General features: G+C 45.1%; 3 protein-coding genes across 5 annotated transcripts; 1 reads left to right on the forward strand and 2 right to left on the reverse strand.

Moving 5' to 3' along the window:
* The first annotated feature begins 1,270 nt into the window (after positions 1–1,270).
* On the forward strand, positions 1,271–10,020 carry nadkb (NAD kinase b). Of its 3 annotated transcripts, XM_067253992.1 has the most exons (13): positions 1,271–1,301; positions 1,404–1,530; positions 1,952–2,242; positions 2,348–2,431; positions 3,656–3,785; positions 4,575–4,683; positions 4,777–4,862; positions 5,130–5,232; positions 5,525–5,673; positions 7,384–7,483; positions 7,868–8,025; positions 8,365–8,447; positions 9,054–10,020. In XM_067253992.1, exons 3-13 carry the CDS (start codon positions 1,953–1,955, stop codon positions 9,214–9,216), a joined length of 1,455 nt encoding a protein of 484 aa, XP_067110093.1. In that variant the 5' UTR covers positions 1,271–1,301; positions 1,404–1,530; position 1,952; the 3' UTR covers positions 9,217–10,020. The 3 variants fall into 3 exon arrangements, with proteins under 3 accessions (XP_067110093.1, XP_067110094.1, XP_067110095.1); XM_067253993.1 differs by lacking the exons at positions 1,271–1,301; positions 1,404–1,530 and having other exon boundaries at positions 1,999–2,242; positions 2,348–2,459; XM_067253994.1 differs by lacking the exons at positions 1,271–1,301; positions 1,404–1,530; positions 1,952–2,242; positions 2,348–2,431 and adding an exon at positions 2,830–3,006.
* A 332-nt stretch (positions 10,021–10,352) lies between these two features.
* Positions 10,353–17,915, reverse strand: sec62 (SEC62 homolog, preprotein translocation factor). The gene is made up of 8 exons (XM_067253850.1): positions 17,850–17,915; positions 15,899–16,007; positions 15,354–15,459; positions 14,943–15,144; positions 14,602–14,697; positions 14,010–14,070; positions 13,754–13,873; positions 10,353–13,377 (listed from the first exon to the last, which is right to left on the reverse strand). The coding sequence occupies exons 1-8, from the start codon at positions 17,883–17,885 to the stop codon at positions 12,845–12,847; spliced, it is 1,263 nt and encodes a 420-aa protein (XP_067109951.1). The 5' UTR covers positions 17,886–17,915; the 3' UTR covers positions 10,353–12,844.
* Positions 17,916–18,425: 510 nt separating this feature from the next.
* Positions 18,426–21,636, reverse strand: samd7 (sterile alpha motif domain containing 7). Its single transcript, XM_067253849.1, has 8 exons — positions 21,534–21,636; positions 21,139–21,262; positions 20,866–20,990; positions 20,516–20,594; positions 19,686–20,341; positions 19,387–19,508; positions 19,191–19,301; positions 18,426–18,743 (listed from the first exon to the last, which is right to left on the reverse strand). The coding sequence occupies exons 1-8, from the start codon at positions 21,634–21,636 to the stop codon at positions 18,501–18,503; spliced, it is 1,563 nt and encodes a 520-aa protein (XP_067109950.1). The 3' UTR covers positions 18,426–18,500.
* Between the last annotated feature and the right edge of the window lie 3,426 nt (positions 21,637–25,062).

Genomic DNA, 25,062 nt, shown 5'->3' on the forward strand with positions numbered 1-25,062 from the left:
GTAAAATGTATTTATTGCTAATAACATTATTAAGCCTATTTGGAGAGAGATGTTTATAATGTGATAATGTGTCAGTCATCGTGTGATAACGAAAATATGACTAGGCCTAGAATACTTGTTCTGAGCAGGTGTGGTCAGTGAACAGACTGTAAAACTGTTGGCTAAGTTACAGACACTCATGAAAAACTGATGCTAATTATCTGGGAAACATTTTCTAACAGCAGTCAAGTTGTCATTTGTGTCAAACAAGTTGTGAATTTGTTGTAAGATTAACAGGAGATCATGGCCTACTTCTGTGTTCAAAGTGATGCTCGAGCTCCAGTGGTTTCCTCTGTGGGTGAACGAAACTTTCGGAAGACGTTGTAACAGAATCACGTGAACAATTCCAGGATATGCTTTTTTTCATTGGTTGTTGCGTTAAATCGTACCCAGATACAATAGTGTTCTTTTCTGATTGGCTATTGCGTAGCCCAGTTCTGTTTTTTGATTGGCTGATAAGTGGCAGGCTCGACTAAGAACTCCAACGGAGACGCGCTTGACTATTAGGCGCTGCGGCATATTAAATATATTATAAATAGTTTTTCCGCGTGAGAAATACAATGTGTAGCGGGAGTGCGTGACAAAAGACCGAAATGAGTGACTGTCACGCTCAATGCTTGACACTTGAGAGCCATGTGAACATCTTCAGCATACAGTCTTAGTTGCATGCTTAGAATCAGAATCAGAATGGGATTTATTCGCCATGAAAGTTTGCACAGACAAGGAATTTGCTTTGACAGGAAGGTGCATACAATAAACATATAGGGACCTAAAATTTAAATATGTGGACTATCTATACTAAGGGTACATAAACTAGCAGTACTAAGTGGGATTAGAATAGAATTAAATAGAAACCCTTATGGCAGTTATATCTTCATGCTGTGTTAACAGCATCATAATCTCTAGCCTACTGAGCTAGGTCTATAAGGGCCTGTCTCTAGAGCAACTCTATGCACAAATAATAGGCTTTCTTTTCGTAATGCTAGTTTGAACATAGAGGACAGGTATTCTCCCAGTAATAACACTGATCACACTGCTCATGAAAACACGTGTGAATTTAATTTCAGAAACCCATTGCAGCTGTCAAACTACTATTGTATCTTCTCAATAGTAAAAAATCAACCATTATTAATACCATGAAGATCTATCAGCTGCTCTTACGTACTTGCGTTTGACCACTGCAACCCGCACGGCGATGACGCATTATCTGGCCACGCCTACAGGATTTGTTTAGATTCGTCACCTGATTTTATACTTGCTAGGTTAGTGTAAAGTAGTCCATTGCTAGCTAACAAGAAAGCCTGTTGAATTATTTTTCATAATTAATATAATTGTTCTATCATTACCATTCCTTGCCCAGTCAGTGATCTACAAAGAGTGCTACTAGTGTTGTGTCCGGGGTGCTAGCCAGCTAGCTTGCTAGCCAACGAAAGTATTTGGACCAACAGATTGAATACTGCCTGGCTAGCTAGCTACTGTAGGCCTGCCCAGGTAAATACATAACTCAATGTATACCATGTACCATACTTTTAATGCAAACTATGTAGCTCTACGCGAAGCCAAGGTCACGCTCACAGACACACGTGAGACGGCGTAAAAGTGAGAGGTGGGGTTCAGTATGTTTGTGAGACGGGCATCATCTTACTGTGTGCCAACGTATTGTACCACACTACTAGCTCTAGCGACAACAGTCAAGTTACTTACGTATTGCAAACTGGCAAATGTGAGTCACTTAATGATTGCCTGACTACTACTGTACTGCAATTTATCAACTTAACCTAGTACTGTAGGTACCGCTGTGTTGTATAGCAATACATAGCTAGTCTAAAAGGCGTACTTGCTTTCCCAGCAGCCTATTGGTTACGTCACTGACATGTTACATATTAGACTGCTGCATGGTGTCATTGTACAGCATGGATGAGATGGAGGGTGTGAGCCCCTCGACCACAGCTGCGCCCATTCCCGAGAGGCGTGCCAGGTCGCCTGAGCAGCAGACAGAGTCCTCTCCGCCCTCGAAGCAGCACTGCGAGCACCAGGCCAGGTCACCACGGCGACCCCAAGAGGGAAAGCGGTCACAGCGACGGCAAGATGATCACGAACAGATGCTCGAGGAGTCGGAGAGGCAGAGGTTGCCAGGCCAACACGAACACTTGCCGGACCAGTCAGGCCTCGCGTCAGATACAGCGGAGAGCTCCCCTAAGAGGTCTGAGATGTGCGAGAGGGAGGCTGATGCAGAGTTGCCCTCGAAATGTTTGGCCAAACCTGAATGACACTGTATTTGACTGTCTGCATGTCATCTTCCTCACAGGAGGGCCCACTTTCTTCATGGTCCATATCCTGCAACTCACTTCGGACCCAAAGCCTGTATTCTTCCCAACCCGACCTCAGTTATGTAAGCATCGGTGGGAAATGGATAGCAGGTAGTTGTACACATACATTTACATTTTAGTCATTTAGCAGACGCTCTTATCCAGAGTGACTTACAGTAAGTATAGGGACATTCCCCCCCCGAGGCAAGTAGGGTGAAGTGCCTTGCCCAAGGACACAAACGTCATTTGACAAACGGGAATCGAACCAGCGACCATCTGATTACTAGTCTGATTCTCTAACCGCTCAGCCACCTGACTCCCTTACATACACACTATTAGAATGCACCAATAGAATAAGGAAACCAGGTTTGTGGTCAGGTCAGTTGCATCATTGACAAAGTCTTATATAATTTAGTGTTGTAAGATGGGGTCAGTGGGGGTGCAGTGGGGTGGGAGGATGGTTGTAATTGGTTGCCAAGAGGTCTGTGGGTTGGAACTCTGATGACACCACAGATTGAGAGAATATCAAGTGTCTCAGTCAGTGTTGCCCTGCTTGGCTCTGGGTCAGAACATTTAGCTGGAAGACGGTTCCTGTGTGACTACACACAACAGCAACAATGCCTGCCATCCACCTTTCGAACCAAGAGAAAGCCAAAAGGTAAAATGACATTTTCAGATCAGAATCAGAATTCGGTTTATTCGCCATGTATGTTATACAAACACGGAATTTACTGTGGCAGGGAGGTGCAAAACGCTAAACATATACGAATCTTAAATTAAGTAAAAGTACAAAAGTTGAACTATTTCTAAGAACTAAACAATCTAAGAATACAACTATTTAAATATAAAATAAAATATATATAGAAATAAGAATGAGCAGCGTGAGTGGTCAACATAGTGCAATCGGATACTGAGGTAAGGTGGCTTATGCATACTGAATTGCCATTAGATGGACTTTTTTTAGTGCAATATAAGGCTCAGATCAAAGATCATTCAGATTTTGGACCTTTGCTCAACAAACTATGTCAACATCAAATCCCTCAAAACTGTCATGTTAACTAGTAACTACTGAGTTACTGATATGAGGATTTTTTCCCTGCACAATCATTGGGCATTGATGTTGGCACGGTAAAAAATGTCCTCAGAAAGGTCAAAATCAAAAGAAACACGGTATGATTTATCAAATGTAACTGGATAGTAGCGTAGAGTGAGTCTTGAGGAAGATGTGTTGCCGTAGCAATGTGTGTGTTGCCGTAGCAATGCGTGTGTTGCCGTAGAAATGCGTGTGTCGTGTGTGATTGTCTCAGGCACATCCAGGACCCAGCCAGCCAGAGGCTCACCTGGAACAAGCCCCCAGCCAACGTGCTGGTCATCAGGAAGATCAGGGACGAGAGCCTGGTGGAGCCCTTTAAAGAACTCTGCAGGTTCCTGGTGGAGGTAGTGTACTGTTGGTAGGGTGTGGGTGTGTTTGGAGTGTGGGCGGTTTGGGGTGAGGGTGAACTACAGTTCCTCAAATATGAAATATCCACTATTTGCTGTGCTCTGGCGCAGTACCGAATGTAACACCTCATCGTTTATGCTACTCAGACAAGTGGGTGAGAATGACAGTCCTTGATGGCTCATTGCTGTCTATCACCTCTGTCTATTGCTTTAACACCTTCACTGGTCCAAAAACTTGCTCAACTCTTCAAAAACCTGTGTGAGTTCCTTTGGTACTTTGGCCAGTAGATTAGATCACCCTTTTCTGGACAGAATCCACAACAATCCCAGCTGTGTCCAGTTCAACTGAGCGGGCCCAAACCACACTCTTCAAATCACTTTTATGATGTTCCACACACCCTCATCATCCACACAAGCTGTATTTTCTTTATGGAAAATATTTGAAACTTTAAATATGTTGTACGTCCTGAAACAACAAGTTGTTCGCAGGTTCAAATTCCTTCCTGTACTGTTCCTCACTGTGAATAAATAAGTCTGTTACACGAGTACATAATGATATGATATTGTAACTTGTCTAACTACATGCTCTTATTGTTCTTCCCTTTGGGACTTATTTGGTTTTCACAATGTATGCTTCATGTTTGTTTACACGCAATGTTTGGGGCTATCTCATTGTTATGATCAGTGACCTATGCACTTTTGTAAAACTCTCTCTTGGAAGTCGCTTTGGATAAAAGTGTCTGCTAAATGCATAAATGTAATATCCCGTTATTGTCTGTGTTCCAGGAGAAAGGGATGATGGTGTACGTGGAGAGGAGGGTTGTGGATGACGCCACCTTGTCCCAGGACGAGACGTTCGGATCGATCCGTGATCAGCTGTGTACCTTCAGAGAAGGTCAGGGTCCTATGCCATGCAAGCTCTTGACTGTAACATCAAGGCCACAGCCCTCCGTTGAACGGTTCTGTCTTTGTTGTTGTGTTTTTGCAGGTTATGACGACATCTCTGACTGCATAGACTTGATCATCTGTCTGGGAGGGGATGGGACTCTGCTCTACGCATCCTCTCTGTTCCAGGTAGCTGTCGTTACAACACTGCTTCATGGTGTGGATGGATGGAAATCGAAAATATTTAGTGTTCTCAACCTTTCCAAACCTTTTTTTCCCCAAAACATTTTCAAACTTTCAAAACTTATTTTTTTGTAAATATTTTTCCAACCTTTCAAAACATTTTGTAGAAAATATTCTGAAAACCTTTAGAAACCTTTTTTGTAAAACAATTATCCGTAAAACTCGTAACTAAACCTTACCGTAAATAAACCTTTCTTTATTTCTCTTCTCCAGGGCAGTGTTCCTCCGGTGATGGCGTTCCACCTGGGCTCTCTGGGTTTCCTGACGCCGTTCAAGTTTGAATCTTACAAGACCGAGGTGGCCAAAGTGTTTGAAGGTAAAGTTCACTCTCAGCTTTGAAACATAAGAATGTCACATTATTGATCTCCCCGAAACAACCCTCATTGGTTGACTTTGCTTCTGTGTGTTCATGCAAATCTGTGTCCTTATATACTTAAAACACAAATAAAAAATGCACACAGAAACACACACGCGAGGTGTAATAGCAATGTATTGCAATAAACTGTGTTTGTCTTAACATCTGTAATATCTATACCTATATATATATATATATATATATATATATATGTGTGTGGGTAAAATATATATGTAGTTTGTGTGTGTGCCAGGCAACGCTGCCATCACGCTGAGGAGTCGTCTGAAGGTGAAGGTGGTGAAGGACCTGCTCCAGAGGGCCCACCAGCAGCAGGAGCACAACGGCCTGCTGCCTCCCAGTCACTCCACCAGTGAGGCTGGCAAGGTCACCCTGCAGCTGCAGGTCAGTGCTCACCTGGGATTAGAGCCCATCTGGGCAGTCCTGGAATTACAGCCTACATGGTTAGTTCTGGGATTAGAGCCCACCTGGTCAATCCTGGGATTAGAGCCCACCTGGTCAATCCTGGGATTAGAGCCTACCTGATCAGTCCTCACCTGGGATTAGAGCCCACCTGGTTATTCCTGGGATTAGAGCCTACCTGATCAGTCCTCACCTGGGATTAGAGCCCACCTGGTTATTCCTGGGATTAGAGCCTACCTGATCAGTCCTCACCTGGGATTAGAGCCCACCTGGTTAGTTCTGGGATTAGAGCCTACATGGTCAATCCTCACCTGGGATTAGAGCCCACCTGGTTAGTTCTGGGATTAGAGCCTACATAGTCAGTCCTCACCTGGGATTAGAGCCCACCAGCCCTGCTTCCAGTCTCTGAACAAGATCATCCTCACATGCCAGAATGGACCATGTGGAAATGAAAATACATCCTCTCAAGTACTGGGCAGTTAACGTTGAGTATAACGTAATGTTTATACTCAATGTCACATGATACTGTGTAATACCTGTTGGATAGGTCTTTAGAACCCTTGTTTTCAACTCAAATATTAGAACAATACACAAACTGACTGCACCTGGGGGTTTTAACCAAACAGTGTCTGTGGGCTAGAATATGACACCAGTTCTGTAAATGACAGGAAGTGACATCTCTTCTCTACTGTGACTTTTCTATTTCCTGGAGAAGGCCTGTTAAGTGTGTGTTCATTTGGATTCCCGGAACAGTTAAAGGCAGTACTAATGCTGTCTGGGACATGAACAGCAAATTACGCTAAGGGACTGTCCACTGTAGGCCACTGATGTCCAGTCGAACATCATTTACAGTTAGTTACATTTACATCGCCCATATGGTGCTTAGCTATCCTTCCTCCCAGTTTACTCCTATTAGCCTAACGACAGCAGAGATGCAGGTGTTAGTCCATAAGCCCTTAATGTGATGAAGTCATGTAGGAGGCGCGTGTGTGTGAGAGAGAGAGAGAGAGAGAGAGAGAGAGAGAGAGAGAGAGAGAGAGAGGGCGCAGACTACCAATGGGGATGCAGACATCGCATCCTGTGCTCTGAGACCAACCAGACACTCATTTCCCTCTGCTGGTCCTTCGCGCGCGTGAACGTTTTAGCCGGTCGCCATGGAGACAGTCATAATAAACCCGAGGGTGAAAACAAGAGCCGGTTGGAATGTGAACGGCTCTGTTGCGCCTGTTGCCATGGCAACAGCAGCGTCACTTTCATTTCTGCTTGGATGTTTCCTGTCTGACGCTCTCTGGAACAACATACCTCATAGCTGCACCCATCCTGACGTGTGTGTGACTTTCAGAGAAAAGGAGAGAGAGAGAGAGAGAGAATGTCAACAAACATTTGAATGGGGATTAGTCATAGCCTACATCAGTGTCGAAACCATGGCGCCTGTTAAACAACCTTGGGACGATAAAGAATCCAATAGCTGAAGGACAAAAGATCAACACGAGTTGGTAAACTGACCAACATGAAATTAATATTACACTGACTTGACCCGTGTCAGAGATGGAGGCGGACGAATGCTAGCGAGGCTGGCGAGGCTTTGACTCAAACCTGCCCCCTGCTGGTCACAGGAGAGGCTGGCATCCTGAAAGGATTTGAGTGGGTTAGACTTCAGTGTAACTGTGAAAGGGTTTGTGTGTTTGGCAGGTGCTGAATGAGGTGGTGGTGGACAGAGGCCCCTCCTCCTACCTGTCCAATGTAGACCTGTACCTGGACGGCCGGCTCATCACCTCTGTGCAGGGCGACGGTGAGGAGAACAGGGTGATCAGGGATTCAGGTGGCTGAGCGGTTAGGGAATCAGGCTAGTAATCAGAAGGTTGCGAGTTCGATTCCCGGCCGTGCAAAATGACGTTGTGTCCTTGGGCAAGGCACTTCACCCTACTTGCCTCGGGGGAAATGTCCCTGTACTTACTGTAAGTCACTCTGGATAAGAGCGTCTGCTAAATGACTAAAATGTAAAAATGTAAGTGATCTCCTCCCTCCCTAAAGTGAGAGAGATGAGCAACCTCTCTCACTTTACTGCCTTGATACTGACAACTCTCTATCTCTCTCCATCTTCTTTCCTCTCCCTCTCTCCATCCCTCTCTCTCCCCATGTCTCTCCCCCTTTTCTCCTCCCCTCCCTCTCCCAGGCGTGATCGTCTCCACGCCGACGGGCAGCACGGCGTACGCGGCGGCGGCCGGAGCCTCCATGATCCACCCCAACGTTCCGGCCATCATGGTCACGCCCATCTGCCCTCACTCGCTCTCCTTCAGGCCCATCGTGGTGCCTGCCGGCGTGGAGCTCATGGTAGGCCACAGCGTCTAGGTCACCATGAGGGAGGGAGGGGGAGGGGGGGGGGGAGAGGAAGAGCAGGAGACAGGAGGGGGAAACAGAGGATAGGGAAGGGGAGACAGAGGGGGGAGAGGAGAGTGTAGGGAAGGGGGGAACAGAGAGGATAGGATAGGGGAGAAGGACAGAGAGGATGGGGAGAGGGAACGGGAGAGGGGATGGTTGGGGACTGTATTGTGTTGTTGTTAAACTGGAGCAAAGCTGTCTTAATGTCACCCATAGTCCTCCCTGTCGTTGACTAATCACCTGTGGTTGTTCCTTTATGACCCGCCCCTCTCTCTCTCTCTCTCTCTCCAGATAACCCTGTCCCCCGACGCCCGGAACACAGCCTGGGTGTCCTTCGATGGCAGGAAGAGACAGGAGATCCAGCATGGAGACTGGTCAGTTGCTGTTCAGAAGCTTTCGTTTCTGAGATAGTCGTGGTGGTAACATCCCTTTGCCGTCCACTAAGTAACAACAACCTAGTTCTACTAATTCATGAGGGTATATGGTTGAGGCTATGAACTCGTAAGTTACTTATCAGCAGTGATGGCAAAAGTACACACATCCTTCACTCAAGTAGAAGTACAGATACTCTTAAAAAGACTTTAAAGGTTGAAGTGCTGACTTCACTTTTTCACTCAAGGTAAAGTAAAGAAGAATAGGCTCTGACATATAGCCTACTTAAGAAGTAACCATTACTACTACCTGTTTCTGTCTCACGCTGGTAACTGGACCTCACGTCAGATTAATACAAAAATACACTATATATAGACACGCAGCGCATTCGCCAGGAATCCTTTTTGACACAGACAATTTCGAACATCTCCCACGGCCTGGGTAATCAGGAATGTGTCTATTCTCAGTCATGTCGACATTGATAAATCCTTCTGTCTCTTCCACAACGTCAGCCATTCTTCTTGTTGCCCTCTGCTTTGTATTTGTACTTTGTTACTTCCCATCTCTGCCTACCTATCTTCAGCTTCTGTTCCTGCCTGTCCCTGCAGTATCAAGATCACTACGTCCTGTTACCCCGTGCCGTCTATCTGCTGCCACGACCTGGTGTACGACTGGTTCGAGAGCCTGGCCCAGTGTCTGCACTGGAACGTAAGGAAGAGGCAGGCCAGGCTAGCCGATGACCTATCTGACAACTCGGATACCGATAACTGAAACAGCTGTTCGCCTCAAAGCGGTTACATTTCCGAGCTTTTTCAAAAAGAGGCAAAACCCTTCAGTTGATCCATAGGGACCAGAGCTATGGCAGAATGCTTCTCCCGCTAAACTGGGGGCCTGAACAACACACACAAGCATATATCAAACACTCTCAGGGTATTCATACTCTGAACACGCTGTAATCAACTTGAGCAGTGAATATTTATGAAATTATACTTGAATATCCGACGGATTTGGTTTTACCCTACAACAAATTACTGGAATTAAAGTAAATGGGTAGCATGTTATATTTGGATAAAGTGTAGCATAGCATCTCTAGAAGTCTGGCATTCTGTTTAGAGTGATCAGTGTAAATGATTTGTACATATTTGCCTGAGTACAGGTTACTTTTGCGTAATATTTATTGATTGAGTTTATGGTGGCTAAAAAGCCCATGTAATTGACTGAAAGGATTGACACAGATGTGGTTTCACTTTAAACGCTTGTCTTTCAGATCAATCTTCTTTTCTATATTTCTAATGTTTGCAGATTAAAACATAAATATATACAATGTAAGCCTCAGAACATTTGATGAAAGGTTGGTGTACACAGCATTTGTGTCTAAACTAGCAGGGTGTGCCAGTATGCTCCATTATCTATCAGATTATTCAAAGGAAGTAACCTAGATAATTACATTCATTAGATACAGGCGTTTCTAAATGTTTTGCAGACACAGGCTAATCTTATTTGTGATTTTATGTTAAATTAAAATGTATTTCTTAGTTAATACTGTGTTTCATGCTCAATTACATTTCAGTTCTATATGTGTTAATGTTATTTAATAACGCTGCATTGCTTTCTGTGGCTTTGCTGTTTCCCAGCTCTAGGAGGCAGCATTTCATTCCCACTTCTAGAATTAAGAGTACAAAGATTGTGATTAATAATATCCACATGTATTCTCCTTTCAACCATAACCACTCACCAGGACACAAAGTTGATTTCTATATTTTATTGCAATGATAACATACAGATATACTTCCATCCAATTAATTAAATTATACTTCAATATTGCATGGGACAGTCCTCAAAATGATATTGATGCCAACATGGACAACTAAAGTAGCCGAAGACAGTTGAGCAGATGAAACATGACGGTCATTTTCTATTCATTTTAATTCCAGAAAAGCAGCATAGAGAATAATACAACCATATACAACAGACTGATACTGTGCAACACTTTCTGCCGAATATTTAGAATAAAACTACAGACAACTGTCTCTCTCCAAAAGACAGATAGAGAAAGGGATCACCTGGTTTAGGACAACGCTGACACTAGAAAAACAAATCAAAGGAAGCTACATATTGTACAAGTGTAAGTACACGTCCCTCAGGTGAGGCAGGGGGACCAGAGTTGGGGGTCCAGAGTTTGGGGACCAGAGTTGGGGGTCCAGAGTTGGGGGACCGGGGACCAGACGGGAGATCAAGCTGGAGAGAAGCTACAGACATCAACAAGCTCTTCCAATGAAGAAAAAAACGATGACTTTTTAGTTTGGAGACGTTGGATTCATCGTGTGCAGGTCTGGGATGTCAATCACACTTTCTGTATGCAACAGAGCAGTTGTAAATTTGACTACAATGTGTGTGTGTGGCTGCAATATACTGTACTGGTTGTGTAGAACAGTAAGTTTCTCAACTATAGTTAACGAGTCATGCGTGGACTCAAAAGTAAGCCCCCATATGGACAAACTAGTTACATACCATTATTCATTCCACACATTCAACAATATTAATGAAAGATGAATAGAATTCAACTAAAAGGATTCAACTTCAGCCTGAGCTTGCTAGGAGATCCCTGTAACAATCTCTCGACAGTTTTCCCATTTGTGATACTACAGAACATACAAAGAGTATGATGGAAAAACCACATTGAAATAAACAAAGTGAAAATGACAACACTATAAACTAGGATACTGTTCATGTTGAACAAGTTGGTTTATAATTTCTTGGACTGTTAAGTATGTATACCTATATTTGATATATATCAATAGAATCCATATATAAATGATACATTTTTCTTTGCTTAAATATTGTCCTCAGTATGAGTAAAAAAAGCATCTAAAACGACTCTAAACAAAGTAATGCAGACCTACCATTGGCCAGTGGCAAACCCCGGCCTTATTTAGAATGCTGACCCACTGCCCCATTGGTCTCAAATGGATGTGGAGTCACTAGTCATTTACTGGGAACTCAATCCCAGTGATCCCATCTGACTAGAATACCAATGAAGGTGATGCACCAAAAGCAGAGATGCTGATGGAACAGAACGGGCCTACGGCCTTCTTAACTGAACTTGTGGGAGCATAAGGGCAAGTCCTGTCTGCTTTGCATGGCTTGTTGAAAACAGGAAATGGAATACACACCAGGACATGATTTTGGTAAGAGCCTAAACTCAACAATTAGATACTACAACTGTGCTGGGTTTGGAATTTGACACTATGATTTACAAAAACGGACAAATGTACCAAAGTCCCTTGCTTACAATTGTCTTCCTATGTGAAAACAGCATGCATGAAATCAGTTTGTAGTTTGGCACTAGTATTCATTTCATGTTTGAGGTCTGAGTCTATGAGTAAATAGAAAAACAAAGCTTGAATGGTACCTTTTCCACCTCCATTTATATGCCGTTTATACGATTTTTTTAAACTCAAAAACAGATTCTGGCCTGCGTAGGCTAAACGAATGCCTGTCAGCCATTGTTTTGAGAGTGGACACAGGCCATCACTTCCTTGTAGAAACAGGAAGTGACCACGTCTGCCCAGTGGTCACATTAGGCCATGCATACTACCAACACTGGGGGGGGGGGGTAAACTATAGTGTTTGGTCCATCCAGGTTAGTGAATTATTGGTCAGTTAAATTACATGTAATCAGGGCCTGAGACTAGGTGAGCTGCCCAGATGAAGGGGCACAGTCACTCAGAGCAGCTGTGTGAGGGGGCACAGTCACTCAAACACTGCTCACCCTTACCTTGATTGTACCAATCACACGGAATCTTTTGCAAAGAAAACTCACAATTTGGAAGGCAAAAAAACTGCCAGTTTCCCCACTGACAGGCAGGACTAAGATGGCCTTGTCCTTCTGTCTGTACAGACTGACAGGGGACTTAGCGTGGCATACAAAATGTTAAAACGATGACAAGAAAAACCTAGACACACAACAGAACACGTAAACTAGTCATGTTAACATGACATGGGTGAACAAACTCAAACCAACATCATAAAAGGAGGGTCGGATCACATAGTCTGAACTAAACTCATGGGTGACAACTCTGTTAGTAGTTTTTACATTGCATTTTCTCTCTCTCTCTCTTAAATAAAGAAGGGATTTCTGATCTACAATAAGGCTTTTTTTTTCATCTTTTCCATTGTCATAGCTTTTCTGTTGTTTCTTTTCACGGTTGTCCATATCCAGAGGGGGTATCTGTATTCTTGAGTGGAACATCTCAACAGACAGATGGGAGCCTCTCTCCTTAAACATGGTAAGAAGTACTGTAGAAGGTCCTGGGACCACAGGGAAGGTGGGCAGGCGGTGGTGGTGGGGGCGAGGTCGGGATGAAATGTTTATGTTTGACCGGAGGGGGGCTTGGTCTCAGACTCTCCCTGCTGTTCCTCCTCCTCCTCTCCCCCTCCCCCCCTCCTCCTCCTCCTCCTCCTCCTCTCCCGTGTGCTGCTCCAGCTCTTCTCTGGTGATCATCTCAAAGTCATTCCCGTTGCTGTGCTGGGATCCCTCATCCTCCGGCCGGTCGCTGTCCGTGTCCGACGGACGCTCCGCCCCCGGCGCCTCCTCCTCCGGCCCCGCCTCCTTGCCCTCGTCCTCTTCCTCCTCGTCCTCCTCCTCCTCGTCTCCGTCCTTCTTCTCGCTGTCGGACTTCTCCTCGCTGTCAGACCTGTGCGCCGCTGGGGCCGCGGTGCTCTCCGATTGGCCGTCCTCGCTGGCCTTGCCGTCGTCCCCCTTGCCTTCCCCGCCCTTCTTGGCGGCGCCGCGTGGGCCCTTGTACTCGTGCGTGTAGAGCGGCCGGAACGAGTCGATGAAGCCCACGTCGGCCGTGAGGTTGGGCAGGAACCAGAAGTGGTGGCGCCCGCCCGTCACCAGCCAGATGATCAGGAACAGGATGCAGCGAGCTGACAAGAGACAGGAAGTGACATGGGGTCGGGATTCAGTCTAAAAGCATCCTGCCACCTGCGACAATGTCATTAAAAGCACCCTTCCTGAAGTCCTACGATTGATCTGTTGGCTGAGTGGAACAGGGAGGAAGAGCGGGGGGAGGGTGGGAGGAAGAGCGGGGGGAGGGTGGGAGGAAGAGCGGGGGGAGGGTGGGAGGAAGAGCGGGGGGAGGGTGGGAGGAAGAGCGGGGGGAGGGTGGGAGGAAGAGCAGGGGGAGGGTGGGAGGAAGAGCGGGGGCAGGGTGGGAGGAAGAGCGGGGGGAGGGTGGGAGGAAGAGCGGGGGGAGGGTGGGAGGAAGAGCGGGGGGAGGGTGAGAGGGTGTGTGCTTCTTACCGACAGCTAGCAGCAGGATACTGGCAACGAAGCATCCCGCCGCCACGCTCAGGTAGTACACGCCGACACGCATCTCCGCAGGCCACAGAGGGAACAGCGTGGCAGCGATCACTGCAATTACTGTCAACACACACAACAATGTCCCCCCAAAGAGCCTGAGTCATGTTTGTGGAACCTGATCTCACATCAAATATATTCTTATCAACAGCAAGAAAGGAGATGTTTTCTCAGTGTATAATTAGAATACGTCACTCACCCAGTATGAGGCCCATGGCGAAGGTTTTGAAATGGACCGGATCATAGATCCAGACATACACCTGTCGAGAGGAGAATCAGTCTTGATTATCACATCATGCTGTTCTACACGATCATAATATCTATAATATATAATCTATACATACTCCATATTATACTATAGAGTATATCTATACTGTCAAACATTTGGGAAAAAGACCAGTGAACACGTATGTGAGGGGAGGAGAGCAGTGAACATGTATGTGAGGGGAGGAGAGCAGTGAACACGTATGTGAGGGGAGGAGAGCAGTGAACACGTATGTGAGGGGAGGAGAGCAGTGAACACGTATGTGAGGGGAGGAGAGCAGTGAACACGTATGTGAGGAGAGGAGTCTCTTCATGTTGTGTTTTCCCATCGTGGCATCTCACTGACACGGTCTGCTGTCACACCTCCCGTCTGGCCTCTGCCTCACTGCTGTCTCCATCTGCCTCTGCCTCACTGCTGCCTCCATCTGCCTAATTGCTGCCTCCAGTGCCTCACTGCTGCCTCCAGTGCCTCACTGCTGCCTCACTGCTTCCTCCATCTGCCTCTGCCTCACTGCTGCCTCACTCACCTCGTTACCATCGAGAAAGAGCTGGTCGTCATGAGGCTCCAGCTTGAACTTCTTCTTCACATCTTTCTTCTTCTTTGGTGTTCCAGGGCTATCATCCTGCGCGCGCACACACACACACACACACACACACACATACACACATACATATATTAATTTACTGTATGTCAAGTCAAGCAGTGTCTATCTGTCATCTACGATAATACATTTGTGATGTAATCCTGAGGTAGCTGACGTCACGTCAACACTGTGTTCCAATGCAGAACTGTGAGGAGCAGCAGAGAGGATGCACTGACGTCACCACTGCCGAGACAAGAGCTTTGGAAAGATAGACAATAGCTTACACTCTTCTCCTTCTTTGAGTCCGAAACCTCTGGATCCTTCTTCTTCTCTTTCTCCTTCTTGCCCTTCTTCTCCTCCTCTCTGCCACTGTCGCTTTTGGCCTTCTCTTTCTCCTTCTCTTTCTCCTTCTCCTTCTTGGTGTCCTTCTCTGGTTTCTTCTTCATCACTTTCAGAGCTCGATGGTAAAACTGCTTTTTCAGCAGTCTGGACGGGAGACAGGGACGGTATGAATTTGCATAGCTCAACAACACCGAGAGACAAAGATAGATACAGACAAGAGTGAGAGAGCGAAAAGGGGGCAAGCGAAAGGGCGAGAGACAGAAAGGAAGATAAAGAAAGGGATGGAGAAAGAAAGGGACGTAGAGTGCAACGGAGATAGAGAGATAACAAGGGAGAGAGAGAGAGTGAGGCACCTGTTGCAGTAGTCCACTACAGACTCCCTGGTGGTGAACACAGCCTCATCCCCCTTTTTGGCCTTGGCCCATTTAGAGTCCAGGAGACAGTCCACTGCCTTGGAAGCTAACACACACACACACACACACACACGTTATCTTCAAACACATAACGAGCAGTATCCACGTAGGCCACCATGCTACAGTGAGCCAATGATCTGGCCCGGTGGGAGGATGTTTCAGTGTGTACAACAGGAGATCAACAGGCCAGTTCAACAGCTGACAAAAACCCCACGGCTGCAGTCCAAAGAGCATATTCCTGCTGGCCAAACGCCTACAGGGGCCAACATCACCGGTCAAGTGTAAACACCTCGACTACTACTGCTAGGAATACGAGCAAGACAAGCATTGCCTGGTGACATTCTGCTCTTCACAAACTGCAATATCAGGACACTCTTAACTGTAATGCTACGATGTGTCAGTCGTGCAGGGCCTCAGAATGTCACACGTCACAGAATGCCGTCAGAGACGGTTAGCAAGAGGACAGGTGCAGAGAGGATGCTGACCGATGAAGTAGTCCACCCTGTGGCCCATCATGTTGGTGGACTTGGTGGGGCAGTTGAAGCGGAGGTACTTGGCCACCGCCTTCTCCTCCTTGGAGGGCTCGCTCACCTCCTGAAACACACACATACACACACACACGTGTACACACAGTTACACAGAGCGTACCATATATACCATACTCCGCACTGGAAGGGACACACAATGAGATCCTTACACTATGAGATCCCTTGGGATGGACAGAACAAACGTCTTTCGTCCAATCAGAACAAACGGCTTTCGTCCAATCAACCTAAAAACGACTCCTACGAAGCTGCTTTCACAGCTTTGCACATCCAAGTCTCACAGTTATATTTAGGATGACACAGACAGCCAGGATGTCAAGAGACCAGGGCTCCATGAACTGGTAGATCTACGGTAGATATCGCAGGCTTATGTGTATAGATGACACTGATACACCACCTAGCCCCCTTCCTGAGCCCAGCGGCCCAGCCTCGGCCCTCGGCACCCTGTGTCTCACTGCGTCTCTGGCCCAAGGTACTGGACTGAATGCCAACATGAAGGGAATGAAAGCATCAGCACAATGGGAGCCAATGCTGCTGTCCTCCAGCCCAGCTGGCTCGGACAACAAGCACACACACACACACACACACACACACACACACACACACACACACACACACACACACACACACACACACACACACACAGTGTGATGATGTGCCTTGAAGCAGGGCTTTGTTAAGGTAGGGCTATCAGTCACTCTTCCAGGCTATTTGAGATCCTACGATCAGACATCCAGAGACTCCCCCTCCCATCAGAGAAGCTGGCTCTGCAGCCTGGCTCAGTCATGTATGGAGCGACTGTTACACTGGCCAACACCAACAGACCTCAGGCTCCCTCTGTCTGTCCCCACACACTGAGAAAGATATCAAGAACATGACCCAGGCTGCCGACAAACTCATTCCTCTGCTTGTGCCAGGCATTGTGGTTTCAGAACGTACTATCTGATTGGATGTGAAAAAAACGTTTCCCATGAACAAGAGATGCTTGATATATTCTACTGCTAAATTGGAATCTACTATCAATATCTAACAAATAACCCCAAATCTGATCACAAAGAAACATTTATACGTGTATGTATTCAGTGACAGGGGGCCAGCTAAGGAAGGGGGGGGGGATTGAATTCCATTGGTTGCATAATGACCTGTTCTGTTCTGGGAAGTGTTCAGTTAGAGAAGAGATATGAGGATGCCCTATTGACATTTTATTATACGAAGCCGCAGCATTATGCAACTGCACAACTGAACTTCTAGCAACAGAGATTCACATGTCATAATGGCACACAATGGAATAGCAGCATGTCTATCCCTACTATTTGCATAACTGAGCAACGAAAATACTTATACACCACGTAGGCATTGCTAGCTTGCTCTGTAATATATTGAATCAACCAAAAATAGTGTTACTTGCCTTGCCCATTTTAATTACATAGTTAGCAAGCTACAACTAGGTAAAGTGCATTTAGTAAATTCCAGATTTGAGTAGATTAGTCAACATCGTTGGCTGCTAGAGCTATTAAACTACTGTTGCTAACACTGCAGCTGCCAACGCAAGTTAGCTAGGTTAGCTTGATTAGCTTCGTATGTTTTTAATCAATTGTAGGCTCAAACGTTAGTTTAACGTAGTTATTAAACAATTGACTTGCTAGCCACGTAAAATGCTAAAATTAAATAGTCAACTAGCCACATAGCTAGATACTAGCTACTAGTTAGATACTTGATTTTGTCTGTCTGGTCATATCCACTGCATCAGTTCACCAGTGATTCCCAGTATTGAGCAGTTGTTAAAAATTGAAATATTATATTGTGTTCCGTGATCAATGAATTTTTCTAAACTAGGTACATTTAAGGGAAAAATGTTTTCCCCTTTCGGGTGGTTGTTAAAAAATGTTACCTGAATTCGTTTCTTTTGCCTTCTACGCTCCGCCATGATCCTCCAGCTCACTCTTCGTCTGACGTATGAGACACGCGTAACGTCTCTAGCCTCGCGAGAGAAAATAGTCTTCCAGGCAAAACTGGAAACGGACAGTGATGACAGAAATGCGATATAAAAACTACACTCTGATTGTAGGTATATTACTTGATGTAACTGCATCTTGATGGTTCTATTTATTTTATGTAATTTATGTTCTAAATAGTTCTGCTTTTGGAAGTCTATGTCAGGTAAATACTGTCATAGCCATAAAACAAGCATAATTTCAGATTTATGTCAGACTTTATTCTCATTACAAAATATGTTACAAAACATTTTCAGCATTCATAATAATTCTTTTGTAGATTACTTTCTTCTTCAGTCATTTTGAGCGGCTCTACACTTTTTTAAGTCTTTATTGTGTTTTAAAACATGGTAAAAAAAAAAAGAACGGACGAAAGAAAAAGAACATAACGGACAACTGATTAGGAACTTAATTCCAAACACTTAAGAATGCGTTATACACACTAGAAAACCGAACAGCTCGTATGAGGCAGACAGTTAGCAGCTTTAAACTGGTCTTGGGGCTGAAACACTTCATATGTCCATGTGGCCACGTGTCCTCCATGTTGCTCAGACAGTCTCACTGTTCGCAGAAGGGGGAGATAGGTTCTCTGATTCAGGGAGTTGCTCTGTAGGTTTCAGGACTTCTGTGTCCCTCGTGCAAGGACTCGCCATCATCTCGACACTGTTGCAGTTGGCAGGAGAGCTGATCTCTGACGACCGATCTCCTGTCTTCTCAGCGGTGGCCTGCAGGGCGGCGGCAGAGAGCGGCAGGTTCATCATGTAAAACATGTTTCCCAGTCGCCGAGATACCTTGTGGGGAAAAGAGTGGAAAGGCATGCATTACAAATGGCTAATGTGGACATCGCTGCTCTCACATAGTAGAATAAAGTGAAATATAGCATGTGGGTGTTGCAGGGTCACTGAAAGGCAACTGTCACTGGCAACTGTGACTGTGTTTGAGTGTGTGACTATGTGTGTGTGTGTGTGTGTGTGTGTGTGTGTCTGTGTGTGTGTGTGTGTGTGTGAGTGAGTGAGTTTGTGAGTGTGAGTGAGTGTATGAGTGTGAGTATGTGTGAGTGTGAGTGTATGAGTGTGAGTATGTGTGTGTGTGAGTGTGTGTGTGTGTGTGTGAGTGAGTGAGTGAGTTTGTGAGTGTGAGTGAGTGAGTGTATGAGTGTGAGTATGTGTGAGTGTATGAGTGTGTGTGAGTGAGTGTGTGAGTGAGTATGTGTGTGTGTGAGTGTGTGTGTATCGTACCTGTGATCGTATCTTGAGGGCAGGTCCCAGCTTGAGGCCCAGCGTGTCCAGCAGGTGTTCCTCTGTCAGGAGTGGCAGAGTCTCCCCATCTATCATGTGGTCCTTGAATGTCTGTGGAGAATAATTATCCCAGATTAACAGATTAGCTGGAGTGATGGATTATCCGGCAGGCGTAGAAGCAAGCAAGGCCACTGACCTGAGCATATTCAGAGCAACTGGGTATGTTGTGGATGAAGGTGTAAACATCATCCATCGTCCACTTCCTGATGTCTTCCAGTGAGGAAACATCATCTCCGTTGAGAAAGTGATTGGGTGGTACTGATTGACACAAAAAAAATCAAGAAAACAATTAACACACGTTCTAATGGAATGTAGCTGCTTGTGAACTGTGATGTTAGTATGGTTCGTTCATGAATTAATGAAAAAAAACATTCACCCATTCATATACATTATGGATTTTGTGCCTGAAAGGGCTATGCAAGATTTGAAATGCACCTGTTGGAAGTAACCCGTTCCCTGGGACTGAGAACATGTAAGGCATCCCAGCCAAGGGTCCAGCAGCACACATGAACTTCTCCTGGAAAGCTGAGCATTGACTGGGAAGGTCTTTCTCGCTGGCACCACTGTTGCAGCTGGGCAAGTCGGAGCAGCCCTCCTGACTCTTCCGCAGGACATGCTCCGCCTCCTTGTAGTTCTTTCTGCTTCCTGTCGAGTGCTCGGTGTCCATTTTGGTTTGAGTCTTGCTGCTTGCTGCCTCCACTCCATTGTCCCCTTTCCCCTCCGCCTCCTTCTCCTCCCCAGAAGCAGCCCCAGGACTCTGCTCCACACTCTTGTCCTCTGATTGGCTCTTCGGCCCGGTCATGTGATTCTCTGTGCTCTTCTGATTGGCCGCCCTCCTTCCTACCCTTCGGCCCCTCTCCCTCTGCAGAGAGCTGATTGGTGGGTAGGGGCTGGAGGACATGAGAAGGCTGTTGGTCTGCAGGTCCTCCAGGGTGGTTCGGTGGACAAAGACATCGTGGCCGTCGGGGAGGCGCTGGCGTCCTCTGAACGCCATGGGGTTGGACTGGTACAGCTGGGTCTCCAGCCCCATCAGGCCCTTCTGGTGGGCGTTCTCCAGCTCCTTCTGATGCAGGATGGCGTTCATCTCCATTCTAAAGAAGAATGAGAACAATAAGATCTTAGATTATTTGTTTTTCACATGACGGTAAGAACATTAGGATCTCTGTGATCAAATGTTGTGAAGTGATTCTTCAGAAAGGATTCTTCTTCAGGGGCTTTATAATTAGTGACAAACTGTGTTTTGTGAGACTCTATTGTGACTGTACCTGGCAATGTTCTGTTTGTGAATGAGTTCCTGACGTCGAGCGACTGTTTCCATGGGCTCTGTGGGCAGGAAGCCATATCCTGCTGGGCGTTCACACAGACAGAGAAGGACGAGCAGGGGTCAGGAAGAGAAAAACAAAAACAGCAAAAATATTTCGTTAATAGAGCCATTAAAAACGCAGCAGTTTAAATATATATGTTTTACTCCGTACGTGGACATCATAGCATGTTATCAATGTGCGAATAGAGACCATAATCAACAACCTCACAAGTCAAGTATTGATTGTTATGTAGCAAAGTAAATGTCCCCCCCCCCCCCCCACCCCCCACAACAGATACATGAGTATCTTACCCGCTCCAGGAAAGCCCCTCCCTGGCATGACGTTGGCATGTGGCTGTAGGGGGGGGCCGAGGTGTGCCCCCATGTGCATCTGCCTGGCATCGGAAGATACCATCTCAGAGGGGGGGCCCAGTTCTCTGAGAAGAGAGAAAGAAATGGAAAAACAGTCAAGCCGAATCAATGCGGTGCGAATGAAAAGTCATTGAAGTCTTGTTCTCCCTAGGTGACATTGTGCTGATGGATCCAGTGACGTTGTGCTTTTTGTGACAGTTGGTTAGAACGCACCTCTCCATGAAGCGGGGCTCGAACTGGGTGGGAACCCCCTGCAGCCTCTGCTGCCCCTGGGTCAGGATCTGAGGTGCCATGGCCATCTGGTTCCTCATCATCATCTCTTGTCTCTGTCTCAGCTCTGCAGGATAACGGAACACACAGCCACCATCACTGCCGGCTCACAAACACAAGGCTGTTCTAGAATGTTGGATGTAAGGTACTTTTACAGCACTCCTTTTGTGTTGTTCTACCGTAGATACAAGCTTACAGAAACAAAATAGTTTATCAACACCTACAGTTTTTAGCTAACCGTGAATCTTAATTTAGTTGTTCAGAACAAGTACTTTTCAGACACATTTGGTCATGAGAAGTTGACATATTAGTGAGGTTTGAATGACTGATCCTGTTACCTCCAGCAGACATCCCGTTGACCAGGCGGTACCAGTGCTTCTCGTCCAGCGCCCCCTGTTCCCCAAGCGCTGACATCTTCCTCAGTTGCTCCCTCGGGGTCATGACACAATCTGTCTCTTCCAGAAAGCCTGTCTTCCTGTAGAGGAGGGACAACCAAGAGGTAAAGCTATTGTCTCAATGAATTACACATTAAATGCAACGTGTGGGAGTCAGGTGGCTGAGTGGTTCGATTCCAGGTCGTGCGAAATGACTGTGTCCTTGGGCAAGGCACTTCACCCTACTTGCCTCGGGGGAATGTCCCTGTACTTACTGTAAGTCGCTCTGGATAGAAGCGTCTGCTAAATGACTAAATGTAAAGTAAATGTGTGGAAGTTGTGGACGCTCCCTGAAGCCATATTTAAAAGGCTTGTTGTGTTTACATGTGACCAACAGGTGGCGTCCTTGTTCTAGAGTGCAGCGTGGCCAAGACCTGCGCTCAGACTCGCTATTAATAACCGTGCAATTTAACAGTTTGTTTTATAGTTTTATAAATTAAAAGTAGTAAATCCTACACATGAGCAGTCTAACTGACTGGAATGCACCACACATTCCACACACAATTTCTTCTGACATAGTCATTGACTGGCACATCACACAGCACACACACATTACATGCATATGTAGCCCAGCTATACTTTCCACTGGGTTACACATATCTAATTGATCTAGATACTTCCAGTTAGCTCTTTACACTCGATAAATCCCTTTACAATATGGAAAATAACCCAGGATGGGTAATCTGCGACTAATAATCTGGGGTCAATCAGACCTCACATTTAAACAGGGCAGGAATGTGTTTACTTTAGCACATGGCACTTTAGCGCACATCAACCCCTTCCTCCTGCCCACGCATGCCCTCCCCCCACCACTATCCCGAACATGGCCATAAGATTTGCACTAGCCTTTTTGCTTTATCCACAGTACCCTAAAGTTCCCCTTAGAAACCAATCTAATCCAAGGGCTGTAATCCTCCTGTTAGTCCAGCAGTCTGCCGGTAACATCTGCTGACCCGTGTATGTTTGGGCCCTGCTAGCCTTCCCACCCCATCCCACCTCCCGGGCCTACCTCAGGATCCTATTAGCTAAGTCCTGGCTATACAGCACTTTAAAGGGATGTGTTGGAGGTAATCCGGGCGTTTAGAGTTTTACCCTCAGCAAACCTTGCCTGTAAGCATCATGGACAATGCACCCTAAGTGCTAATCCTATTAGCCTCCATTAGCCCCAGAGATGTCCTAAAAACACCTTGGGGATAAATCTGGGACGCAATCGGATTATGTTAAAATATGTGGCGCACGCAAACACCCAGCCTGTCACCAATGTCACAAAACCACTGTCAGCAAATACGTTGGCAGCAGACACAGTAAGAAGATCTATGGTAGAAAATTCAGGAAGCAGATGGATGTGTCTCATGCTTATCCATCGTCTAATAGGTTGTTGGAGATATCAAAGCAAGCAAAGTGCCCTGTATTGAAAGTATGTGTATATACATATATAAGTATTGAACAATTTCAATGAGTACTATGAATAATGATTTGTCTCTCATACTATAAAGCCGGCGGATATGATGAAAGGCAATGTCCCTCGTTACTATTTTGTCTTGTGTAAAGGAATTAGAACTCACCTAATTAGTGATCAGATCAAATCTTCTACAACAAGTGTTGAATTAAACATACATTAAAACAAAACAATTTGCATCTGTGAGACACTGTTCAAGATGCAAAGGATATCGTTTTGTGAGTGTGTTAAGATGGAAAAAGTCAAACTCAGAGTAATAAATCCTACAAGCAGGAAGAGTGGCTTCCACGAACTTGACACTGGCTGCAAGGCTTTTCTTATCAGTGGCCTGAACTTCCATCGGAGCTAAAAACATCTGTCAATCATCAAAATGCCTCCATTCTTAATGTTTTACATGGTGTTTTTCATTAGATATAGCTGACCGGCATATTATAGTGGCCTTGTTGTGGTTTGATAAAGTTTAAAAGAATAGTTAGGTTTAAAAGTTTATGAAACAAAATTAGTTTGGAGTTATCTGTTGTTGTCATTTGCTCAGTTGTATAGTTGCCTTCAAACCATGATAAAAGTAATATTATACAAAGATTGATTGTTAAAATAGCCTTTCTTTGTCCACTTTAAACTTTTTTTAAATGGTTAAATACAGTCTCATTCCACTTGTGCTTTACATTCAGGTAAAACCTTTTTCAGATGGTAACGTAACTGAATGAAAATAAATGAAATATCTGGTTTGAGCATCTGAAAGTTCTCTCACCACAAATGAACACCATATTGGCGGACACCACATAACGGATTGGGCTACATGGATTTGCGGCCTGCCTGGTTAATCTCATTACAAGAATGAATTAAGGGAAAATTGCTGACGACTTACAGTACATGAAGCCTTGAGGTCATAACAGACATACAGAGGAATTGTCTAACCCGTATAATCTTCCCCTTGACAGCACACTAATGCTAGTCTCTCTGAGACAACGTTTTTAGCCACTTTCAAGTTCCAATAAACCAAATAATACATTTTTAGGAGGCAAGCTGTCGCATATATATATATTTTTTTTTAAGGTTGACCATTTGCAGAAAAATGTACAATAATAAAATTAAAAGCTTAATATTGTTATTATGAACACCCAATGCCAGATTTGAAATGTATTTATTTTAGGGTAGACTAAATAATCTACGTGGCAAAGATATATTTTATCATAAAGATGCAAGACTTGTACTTGTATTGTAAAGTACTTTTCAAAGTAAACACTCTCTTCTCATTTGTTTTAATTATTATGTTGTCAAGGAAATAGCATGTATACATATATATATATAGGAAATATAGGCCATGTTTTCCTGAAGCAGGATCTACTGTACAAGCCCAAACACTAAGGAAAGTGAAAATAGTCTTAAAAATATATAATAAATTTTCCATAACAGGAGTAGCAAAAATTCCTGAATGCATGATGACCATCATGTTCTATGACTGATTATACAGACAGGTGTTTTTTCCTATATTTGAAATGTTCTCAATGAACTTATTCCTCTATGTCAGCTAAATCACATGCACTCAGACACAATGCCAGAGTTGCATCAGAATTTTGTATGAATGATCCAACCAACCTACCAACCAACCAACCAACCTACCAACCTACAAACCTACAAACCTGCCAACCTACCAACCTCCCAACCTCCCAACCTCCCAACCAACCAACAAACCAACCAACCAACCAGCCAACCAGTTATACACAATCAAATGATGCATACAAGGATAGATTGAAGTTTATTGGACTCACCTTCAGCTTCCTGCCAAAGCAAATCTCTTGGTCCCAAGTGAGCAAACAAAATAGCTGAATAAAATGCTAATTCAAAGCCAGGAGAAAACCTTGACCTCACTGACACTTAGGTTCTCACTGTCTCTGTCGAACTTTCCCAACAGTTCTGTGGTATTGATTGGCTTTCCTCGGACCACCAACTGTACAAACACACAGTGTCAAC

The sequence above is a fragment of the Osmerus mordax genome, chromosome 16, assembly GCF_038355195.1.
Source record: "Osmerus mordax isolate fOsmMor3 chromosome 16, fOsmMor3.pri, whole genome shotgun sequence".
Lineage (NCBI taxonomy): Eukaryota > Metazoa > Chordata > Actinopteri > Osmeriformes > Osmeridae > Osmerus > Osmerus mordax.

What these genes read in the sequence shown, in the direction of transcription:
- nadkb (XM_067253992.1), top strand. Translation starts at nt 1,953, where the DNA reads ATGGATGAGATGGAGGGTGTGAGCCCCTCGACCACAGCTGCGCCCATT. An exon ending in TCTGCAGGTTCCTGGTGGAG is followed by an intron (nt 3,786 to 4,574) that starts GTAGTGTACTGT and finishes TCTGTGTTCCAG; the next exon opens with GAGAAAGGGATGATGGTGTA. An exon ending in GAGATCCAGCATGGAGACTG is followed by an intron (nt 8,448 to 9,053) that starts GTCAGTTGCTGT and finishes CTGTCCCTGCAG; the next exon opens with TATCAAGATCACTACGTCCT.
- sec62 (XM_067253850.1), bottom strand. Translation starts at nt 17,885, where the DNA reads ATGGCGGAGCGTAGAAGGCAAAAGAAACGAATTCAG. An exon ending in GTAGTGGACTACTGCAACAG is followed by an intron (nt 15,145 to 15,353) that starts GTGCCTCACTCT and finishes TCTCCCGTCCAG; the next exon opens with ACTGCTGAAAAAGCAGTTTT. An exon ending in CGCCATGGGCCTCATACTGG is followed by an intron (nt 13,874 to 14,009) that starts GTGAGTGACGTA and finishes GTGTGTTGACAG; the next exon opens with TAATTGCAGTGATCGCTGCC.
- samd7 (XM_067253849.1), bottom strand. Translation starts at nt 21,636, where the DNA reads ATGACCCCGAGGGAGCAACTGAGGAAGATGTCAGCGCTTGGGGAACAG. An exon ending in CACAAACAGAACATTGCCAG is followed by an intron (nt 20,342 to 20,515) that starts GTACAGTCACAA and finishes ATTCTTCTTTAG; the next exon opens with AATGGAGATGAACGCCATCC. An exon ending in GAACGGGTTACTTCCAACAG is followed by an intron (nt 19,509 to 19,685) that starts GTGCATTTCAAA and finishes TGTGTCAATCAG; the next exon opens with TACCACCCAATCACTTTCTC.